General features: G+C 32.3%; 1 protein-coding gene across 2 annotated transcripts in view; it reads right to left on the reverse strand.

Moving 5' to 3' along the window:
- Positions 1–10,493, reverse strand: part of LOC148604613 (C2 domain-containing protein 3-like) — a 30,934-nt gene extending 20,441 nt beyond the window's left edge. For both annotated transcript variants that reach the window (XM_088547503.1, XM_088547502.1), the window contains exons 1-14: positions 10,323–10,493; positions 7,780–7,963; positions 7,203–7,409; positions 6,341–6,417; positions 5,383–5,543; positions 4,639–4,846; positions 4,220–4,400; positions 3,848–3,977; positions 3,415–3,531; positions 2,944–3,057; positions 2,484–2,766; positions 2,039–2,243; positions 1,623–1,738; positions 40–158 (exon numbers count right to left, since the gene is read on the reverse strand). In XM_088547503.1, the coding sequence (XP_088403629.1) occupies positions 40–158; positions 1,623–1,738; positions 2,039–2,243; positions 2,484–2,766; positions 2,944–3,057; positions 3,415–3,531; positions 3,848–3,977; positions 4,220–4,400; positions 4,639–4,846; positions 5,383–5,543; positions 6,341–6,417; positions 7,203–7,409; positions 7,780–7,963; positions 10,323–10,368 (2,148 nt within the window). In that variant the 5' untranslated portion in view covers positions 10,369–10,493. The remainder of the gene's footprint in view (positions 1–39; positions 159–1,622; positions 1,739–2,038; positions 2,244–2,483; positions 2,767–2,943; positions 3,058–3,414; positions 3,532–3,847; positions 3,978–4,219; positions 4,401–4,638; positions 4,847–5,382; positions 5,544–6,340; positions 6,418–7,202; positions 7,410–7,779; positions 7,964–10,322) is intronic.
- Positions 10,494–10,538: the final 45 nt, after the last annotated feature.

Here is a 10,538-nt window from a genome sequence, read left to right on the forward strand (position 1 = left end):
AAAACATTAATGAGAGTAGATAAATGAACAGCTTCTTACCACTTTCTGTCCTGCAGATCTGGCATACACTTTGAATACCAAAGCTGACTTCCACCAATTGTCTATAGCATTACCATCAAACATGATAGGGAAGACAGAGCGATGGTTAAACTGTACCACTGGGAAGTATGAAGTATTGAACAATTATTACACTGGGAAGTATGACGTATTGAACAATTATTACACTGGGAAGTATGACGAATACAACAATTATTACAGTGGGAAGTATGACGTATACAACAATTATTACACTGGGAAGTATGACGTATTGAACAATTATTACACTGGGAAGTATGACGTATTGAACAATTATTACACTGGGAAGTATGACGTATTGAACAATTATTACACTGGGAAGTATGACGTATACAACAATTATTACACTGGGAAGTATGACGTATACAACAATTATTACACTGGGAAGTATGACGTATTGAACAATTATTACACTGGAAAGTATGACGTATAGAACAATTATTACACTGGGAAGTATGAAGTATAGAACAATTATTACACTGGGAAGTATGACGTATACAACAATTATTACACTGGGAAGTATGACGTATTGAACAATTATTAAGTCAATCTGTATAAAAGGGGAGTAATCACATTTGCATATGTGTATGTGTGTGTGTGTGTGTGTGCTTATGTTTTTATTTCTGTTTGAATTTTTAAGTATGGTTCTGCCTAAAAACCAGGCAGGGTGTGATTCATCATATGTCAAGATAATCAAATTTTCAAATACATTTGAGAGATCCTGAAAACAACTCTTCCTATGTTTTTTTTCCTTGGATCTGCTACATGTGGTGAAATATTTTTTGACTGGTTAAAGTGTAAAAATTCTGGCAGGAAATTTTCCCATACTTTTATGTAGTAGAGCGTAACAAAATTTTAGTGTTAACATCTAAGGGTGGGCAACTTTCATCTGTAATTTTATTTTCAGGTACAGTTTCTATGAGAACTACTGAAGGATTTCCAATCAAAAATATTTGGGATGAACTATATGAATCAGTCATGGCGAAATTCATCGGACTGTCGGACATGACCGGTACTTTTAGCTTCCGATCCGGTAAAATTTGTGTGATTTCCGGACCAGATGTCCGGTAAGTTTTTTTTATTAGACAAGCTTCAACCAGAACTTCTGGTTTAAAGATGGCGTCTGAATCGCGGAAAATTTTTAATTTTTTTTGGTCCGGCAGATAATTGTTCGGTCCAGTAGATTTTGTTAAGTTGCCTGACCAAATGTCCAACAGGTTGGAAAATGATTTCGCCAGGTCTTATGAATTACTAATCATATGCTTCTGTCTGGTTTTAAGACAGAGCTACCCTTAAAAGGTGAACATCAGTATTTCTCTTTACTTAAAAAATACGCAAACAATAAGAAAATATTGATGGCCAGAATGTGTCCTTTTCAACACTATTATCCATAGACACATTCAATCTAACATATTTTCAACAGAAAAATTTCACTTCAGAATAACTTTTGAAAAAAGAATATTCCTGTTTATGCTGTATTTTCTGCACTTTAATCTAAAATTTACATTGTCATTTAAAACAAGGTAATTAAAAAATCATCAACTTACATCCATTATTTACATTCTTTGATGCTACCCTCATAACTTCTGTAGCCAGAGCATTTGGAGAATATTTGTCCCTAGATGTTGCTACAACAGGAAACTGGTATTCGATAAAGAATGTCCTGAAAAACAAAGATCATAACATTACACTTACCTAGATGAACTCTTTGAAGGACACATTAAAATGGATGAATAAAAAGTCAAATATAAGAGTACACCCACAATTTGGATTAGAACTCATGTTTGTAAGGCCACCTACTATTTGTACATTTGTGCAGTTTTCTTTTTTTTTTTTGAAAGTTGGACTTCTTTTACCCTGATTTTTTCTCTATATACTTAGAAAATGATATCCGTAAATCTGCATATAAATGAACACACATTTTTTGCATATTTTCTGTAATAAAAGTCTAGAAAGAACTCACATAGACTTTTTGCCTTTTGGAGAGGGTTTTGGTGGCTTGCCTACAGTTTTAAATTTGAAGCCTCTTTTTGAGGATGATGATGTGTTCAGCTCCTGTCCAGTCAAGTGTAAGACATCTATTGAAACTCTTGCCACATGAACTCTACCAAGCAATGTCAGTCTTTCCACACTTAAACCATCTACCTTCTTTTTCTTTGATTGCTCATCTGAAGTGCACAAACAATTCAAAATAGCATTTTAACAATACTGTTTGATGGAAATTAACTTATAATACTTCAAAATGCTACAAAATAATTTTAAAAACCCCACCTTATTTTGCTAAATGAATTAACGTCGAACACTACAAAGAGAAATTTTAACATTTTTTCCTTTAGTTTTGGCAGCATTGACCAAACAGTTTTCCATAGTGTTGGCAAAATCTTTGCTTTCACTCTCCTTTTACCTACCATATTCAGGCTCATCGAGATCTGAGGCAGGTAAATCAAATGACACTTGTGAAATCTCAGATCGTGGTGTACATGCTCTTTCACTGTCACTGTACTCGCTAGCACTACTACGAGCACTGCTTCTTGACCGTCTACGTTTTTTACTTCCTGTTCTCTTCATTTTCAATCTTGCTTTTCTCTTTGGTGTCTTTGGTCGTTTCTTTGATTTGTTTTCCTTTTCTTCGACTTCTTCACTAGGTGGAATGTTCATACTGGATATGGACGATCTTCTTGAGGGAGGTCGCTGAAAATGAAAAAGTGTCAGATTAGGAAAGATATGTTAACTTTCATCAATTTGAAAGTTTATTTGAACAAACTACAAATAAAATTTTTAAAAATCATATTTGTTTAAATTTTCATGGTTTGTGGAATCTTTGTTCACAAAAGGTAAAACATGGATCGGCCTTTGATATTAACTGACCTGATTAGCTGGATCCTCTATAGATGCCATACTGGTGTTACTTTTGCTAGATTTGGACTTCTTCAAATCAATCTCATCACCACTCAGACCACTAAGTTCGCTTGTCTCTGACTCCTATAAATAACATTCAATATATTGGTAATGTTTTTTTTTCTCCATAATATTACGAGAATTTCTGAGAACATTTTGGTTTTTGGATCTTCTATACCAGAGAATACTGAATCTATGAAAACCTAAGGACACATTTCATTCACATTTTAAAATCACCATTTGTAGATGAAACATGGTGTTCAAACAAGTATCATAGGTAGAAAATAAATACATGCTCAGTTAAAGGACACAATAATTATACCAATATAAAAACACAGATTCCAGGACACTCTGTACAAATATTTTCTTCAGGGCTTACTTTCTGTATACTCTTTCAAGATATAACAGTCAAATTTTCTTATTTTTATATTCTTCACTTACTGGATTTCTATAGAACAATTCCTGAAGAATAGATTCACTGTGTATTGGATCTCCTGGATCACTGATCAGATCTATATCTCCAGATATACTTGATCCAGGACTGCCATTCATCATCATCTGGTAATACATAATATAAAAAATTAGATTTAAATGATTTTATATTAAGTATTGATATACCTCATAAAAAAAGTATAATCCAACATATATTATTAACTCAAGACATTTTGAAAAAAATATCAATGGTGGTTTCCATGGAAATTAACACTGTCATGAATTGTCTCCCTTAGTCAATTAACCATGATTTTGAAACAACAATACTGAGAATTTTATAACAAAATTAGAACTGTTATAACACTTCCATGAAAATGGAAAAGCAACAACCAAGTTGTAAAATATAGATAGAAATTATTACTGTTTTAATTGTAAGACTTACATTGTAATCAAAGCCACCAGTACCACCAAACAACAAATCCACAGCTCTAGAGTCTAAAGCTGATAGGTCAACTTCTTTCTCCTGGTCCTTCTTCAATATCTCTCTGAACAGGCTACCAGTTGATCCTCGCCTAAAATAACATGTACAAACATTATGACATTATAAGTAATTTAAAAACTATGAAATTATAATAAAAATATATTTTTGATCAAATTTTCTTAAGGATATTAATGTCAATTAATTCCTTTCACATATACTGGTTATATAGTACAGTGGTAAATAACAAAAGTAACAACTTATTTTACTGAATACTGTATTTTCATGAGTGGTTTTGAAATAACTGCAAAAATATTCTAAGCACTTTATTTTTACCTTTCAGATAACCCAGATACATCAACTCCATTCATACTGACATCAGGACCATTTATTACTTTAGGAACTGTCTCCTTATCTTCAATACTTGATATAACCATCTGGTCTCTAAGTTTGTTACCCCTCTCCAATAGAACCGATAATAAGTTCCTGTCTTTCCCAGGCTTTGATGGACTACCTCCTAAACGTTCAAAATAAAGTTGGTTTCAGACAAAGAAAACAATGTATTCTTCTTGTTTGGCTGTGGTAAGCTCCATAATAAAATATGTGATTATTCTTCATGCACTTGAATCAATTCAGGTGAGATTCATTGTTATAACAAATAATTCAACATGAAAGGGGACTTAATAATTGTGTGCACTGATAAGTTATGGAACTTTGAGAACAAGATTAGTCATCATATACTGCCATTAACCTACCTTTTTGTTTTGGCTTTTTATTCTTTGAATTCTGATCCAGAAAGCTAAGGTCAGTCGTAACAACATCACCATTGGTTGTTATGGCAACAGTGCTACCTGACTTGACTGGTGGTAAGTTATTGCTAGGTAATTCATTAATGCTGTAGTTAAGTTTCTGTCGTAGGTCAGAGGCATAGTCTGTAAATCCATTAGCCATACCATTTTCATTCTATGGAAAACAATAACAAAATTAATACCATGGCTTATCCTCATCTCTGTAGTCTTTCACTAGTTCAAAAGAACTCAGGTATGTTGAAGAAGCACAATCATTATTCAACATAGAGTTTGGTCACAATAAGTTTTTTTTTAATTGTGAAGATAATGTCATTTTTTTAACCTTTTCATTCTTGTTATTGTGTATAACAAAAAAGGCCATTTCAAACTATACAAAACAGATAAAAAACATGATTTTTTTTTATCCATATTTAAAATCAGCAAGAAAACAAAATGGCAGTAAAAGAGTGAGAACAACACTAGAAACTAATATCTAAAAGTTGGTAGATACTTTATTTTGTGTTTCAGATTGTTTTTCAACTAAGGCAACTTATTTCTGCTATGAACTAGTGAACAAGTGTGAAATTATTGAGGGACATTTTGTATTTTCAGATCTTTCAACAATTCTTATTTTAAGATTATGTTAAATTACAAAAATAAATATCAACCATAAACTAAGTAGGTAGTAATCTCATATGTGCTAATTAGTACCTGATGTGAAGCTGGAGATATAAAAGGGTCATCAACTGGTTTCTGTGGAGCCTGAGAATGGGGGACTGGTTGATGTCTTTGTGGATACATTGATTCCTGAGTGGCTTGAGTCTCAAAACTGATATCAGTTGTTGGAACAGAACCATTGCTATCATATGATGCTGAAAAATACAAAGAAACATGAAACAGGAAGTTGATCAACCAAAATCGCTTACAGCAAATGCCCCATCTATATATATACCCACATTCCAAATTAAGAATCAATCCACCAAATGGTGGACAAAATTCAGATGCATAAACAAAATGATGAGAAGGACAAGGCCTGTCCTTCCTATTCCATCCACTAGTTGACTGAGGATATAATGGGTTTTGGACAACTTGCATGTCAATGTTAACAACATATAGATTTCAAGCCAGTAAAATAATTGGCTATTGTTTTAAGTACAGTCTATATGCACTGCCTGTAGTTAAGTGAGTAGAAAAATCCTCAGAACAAACGATGCTTTTATGATCTACATATCTTATATTTTTACGTGACATTATTCCTTTCTGTATTTGGGTCTGTACTATTAGTTTGAGAAAACTACACTAATTTCCCACTAAAATCTAACATATTCAAGAATGATAACTCTTGCAAGATGCTAATTTCATGTACAATTTATATACATTTCATCTCAAAACTCAAAATCCAAATGAAAAACTAAGACTGGTTATGCAGTCTACAGCTGTTTCTAAACAAGAAATGAAATAAAAGTGATTTGGTGGATCATGAATACAGTAAATAAAGAGTAACAAACCATAATATTAAATTGGGAACAAGCTGTCAATAAATATGGACCACTAGTCTATAAAACATACTATTATCATACATGTATATTACATAAGCATATTTCATGATTTTGGTAAAAAATGTTAATCTTTGTCAGTAACACATCAATTCACTTATATAAAATATTACCCATCAGAGATTCTAACACCAGAGCTACTTGTATTTCTGCTATCTTCTCGTCTTGATCTGTGAATACTGGGAAAAACCTGAATCAAAACAAAAAATCCAGGAATGACATCACTTAAGATTAATACCAGATGTAAATCTCTCTTAATCTGAAGGTTTGCTGTCACCATAATACTTGAGGCATACAAGACTAGTTCTAGCTATGAGTGTTGTTATGATCTAATAACCACATTCATCAGGTGGAGCAGTTAACAATAAGAAACATATTGAATGAGTCAAAGTCAAAGACTTTTTCTGAATTCCATACAAAATAATTTGTTTTAGCATGGATTTTTATAGTAAATATAGAAATTTTACCAAAAATAAATCGAGCTTAATTCCCATTTATGAGTTTATTAACCAACAATTACAAATTACATTTACTTGAAAATATGAGGGATGAGTATGAATAAATCTCGCCATGCAAAATTCAATGAGAAGGTGTGAGATTCCAATTCTGTCAACTATAAAAAGCCTTGGTTTTAGAAATAACTGTCAGACTGACATGCTACAAATAAAACCTGAACTAAACAATATCAGATGGCATCATTTACAGGCACCAGCCATGGACATGGAGTAGCGGTCACAAATAACATCATACATGTTAGCATTTGTATTTAGTTTTCTATGACTTTGCATGAAAACTGAAGAATAAATTCTTTAAATTTAGAGGTCAATAGTTGTATTTGATACACAAAGTCTTCAACTGCAATGAGCTGGTTTATGTACTTGTAAAAATGTTCATTTTTAACACATCTGACTATACAAATGCCAACACTGGTAGTCATAAAATACATTAAAAACAAAGTTTAAAAATCCATCATACCCATTAACAGGACGGCTAGGTGACAATTGTCCAATTTGGGTAACTTCTGCATAGCCGACAGGAATCAATAATGGACCATTCAATACTTCTAGTATTATACTGCCCATATCACTAAGATATGAGGCAAACTGTTTAGGACCAGATCTAATTGGGTAACGGGCAACTGTTTTACACTGTGATTTATCATTTTTCTTCACATCAAGTGGTCTGTAAACAGAAAGTTTTATTTTTCAAATTAATATTTAGACACTTTTTATGACCATGCAGGTGAATGAAAAAAAATCCATGTAGAATGTCTTACTGTTGTATCTTTTGTATCAAACTATAACAGTAATGTAGTAGGATTCAGTTTTCCTTTCTTAATGTTTTGAAAAGAATGTTTCTGTATTTGCTCAATTAAAAAAAAATGATGATATTCTGTCAGTGTGTCCTGCAATAAACTTTCATCTGCCTTAGGTTAACTTAAATACCTCTCATTAGAAGTCAATAACTTGATTGTTGAAACATGTTTGACTTTAACTTGAATATCTGACCTACCAATGAACCATTATTTTGTAGACATATTTGTATGTTTTACCTAAACAATGCCCCATCACTATCTTCTCCCCACCATTTTACTCGGACATGGGTAACTTCTGGTGGACTTGGAGAAATCCACACAATCTGTTGTATTGATAATCTCAGGAAGCATCTCAATTGTCCTTCAACCTGGGGAGGTAACCCTGTATGAACTTGTACATCCTCTTTCTGCCATTGTTCACCTTAAAAGCATATATTCATACATATAAATAATTCCATTACAATTAACCACGCTAACACAGTTTAGATTAGAAAGAAGAAAGTTTCAAACTCAAAAAAAATATAAAATTGTCATAAATGTTAAAAAGAAAACAGAGAAATATAGTATTTTGAGAAAAAAGTTGTTGCCAAGAGACTACAGGTTTATTTTCATGACAGGACAACACAAAATGTCTAATCCTACATTGAATGTGAAAAAAAAAATTGTACTAACTAAACAATTGTAAAAAAGTTCTACAGTTTGGGCCAAATGGGGGATTTACAACAAAACTTCATTTTGAATTGGTTAACACAATTTTTGTACTTATTAATGTATTAAAATTTAAGATGATAACTATATCACCATGGGTGATAAGAAGGTTACATTATGATGGTTAAGGAATGAAATTTAACAACTGACCTTTAAATCAGTGAGTCTAATTTCAGCCTTGCAAAAAGTAAATAATTCCTGTACATATGCAGCAGTAAGATGACCCACATCACAAGACAGATAACCTTGTGCATGATGATCAGAAAGAATAGTAGAGACCAAATATCCAGTAATGATTAGGATAGTGAGGATACCATAGCTATGATTTGATCTTTATTTAAGTCAGAATACTTTAGTTCATGAATTGTTTTTGAAAAAAAATCATTTGAAAAAAGTGCTGTATATTCTTAATCAGCCCCTGAATTTATTCTTTTCCAGCTGGTCTACAGTCAAGTACCTAAGATTAACTGAAGTAATGCCTAGGATAAGGTAGACAGGGACTGCTCTAGCCTAAACAGTTCTAATACTAGCAAGACATATCAAGATCCTAATAGATAATGTCTTCATCATATTAATCCTAACTAATTCAACCTATGACCTATGAATCATTGAGAGCTTGATTTCAATCAGAGAAGATAGAAAAAAAATTCTGTGCATAATCAGGAATGAATTTGAAAAATCACAAAACTAGACTGAATACCTTATGAATTGGCTATGTCAGCTAGTGGTACTATAGTCAAAAACAAAGTTCCTGTGCCAGGGTATGACGCTAACTTTTCTTGCTACGTGTACATAGCCTTTAGGAATTTCTTATAAATAAATTAGGTAGTCCTCAAAATTATTTGGAGATCCTATCTTTAGGACTCATAAAATTTTAAGAATTAATTCCTTTGGACTACCAATTAAGGTTTTAAGGTAATATTCTCTCAAAATTGAGTAGGCACAGGACTACCGCAGCAGTGGTAGTTGAACCCTGAGCACAGTGCTGGATAGGTGTTCGTGATGATAAGACTTTCATACCAAATATAATAGTGTTACAGTTAAATGATTTCAAATTCAAAATGATGTGATGATAAGTCCTTCATACCAAATATAATAGTGTTACAGTTAAAGGATTTCATATTCAAAATGCAATATTAAAGTTGATGAACGTTACTTTTATGTGCTATGAAACAGTGATGATAGTTTTTTTATTGTTTACTAAACCCTGGTTCATGACCTCACTTTGTCAACCTGAGAGATATCTGATGACTGTGCATGCTCCAATAAATTGTATGCAGGTGTAAATAAAATAATTATTTCATTTGTTTATTTTTTTCAAATTAAATATCAATGTACTTTGAGTATTTTCACAATAATTTTGTCTTTGAATTGAGCATAGGCCAAGCAGACATCAGTACCATGATTGTTATCATGATACTTTATTATATATATTTAGTGTATGACCACTAATGACATTGGGTCAATGTAAAAGAGTTGCTATAAAAAATGATGGCCAGAATCCTCGAAAAAGGCATTCCCTCCTAAATAAAAATTCGAATTCCTTTCAAAACCTAAAATATCATCATAAAATTTGTTTTAATTTGATAAAAAATTATAAGAGGGTGTATATAAGGATGTTTCTAGCTGTAGTTTTCCCTGCTATCATTTTATCAATGTTTTATACGAGCTAATTTTCACTGCAATAGCACTACAGGCAGCAAGTAGCTGTGGCTAGTATTCCAAAATCTCAACACAAGATATTACAATCAATTGCGAGATGCGAATCCTTCTGTATTTAAACTCCTTTACCTATCAATGGAATAAACTTATTGAGTTGCGGGTTCAGAGAAAAATTCACCATATATACTGCCCATACTAGCTAAGGATACTCTCAAACGGTGAACCAATCAACGTATGGACAAGCATCCTGTTTAATAAACTAATTTTTTTATCTACTAATCAAAATTAACAAGCTGTTAAGTTCGCGTGAGCAATGTTGGCACATTTTTACATCTTGCCGCCAACAAGACCGTTTTAGAACATGTTGATACATGGTCAAAATGTAAACAAACCATCTTTTCCCACAATACCTTTTTTATTTGATGTCTTATGGACTTTTGCTTTCTTTTTGACCATTTCTGTGATGCATATGATTTATTTCATCATAATATAATCCTTGTAGCAGGAATGGGGGAGATGCATTTTGTAAAAACAGTTCTGTTACCATCCAAACATTCCTTTCGTTCTGTCCGCCATTCTGAATCTCGTATCTCGAGATTTCGAAAAAAAAAATGATTTGTTTTCAA

This window comes from Perna viridis, chromosome 10 (assembly GCF_037379345.1).
Source record: "Perna viridis isolate PV_CMFRI_1.1 ecotype Kerala chromosome 10, ASM3737934v1, whole genome shotgun sequence".
Taxonomy (NCBI): domain Eukaryota; kingdom Metazoa; phylum Mollusca; class Bivalvia; order Mytilida; family Mytilidae; genus Perna; species Perna viridis.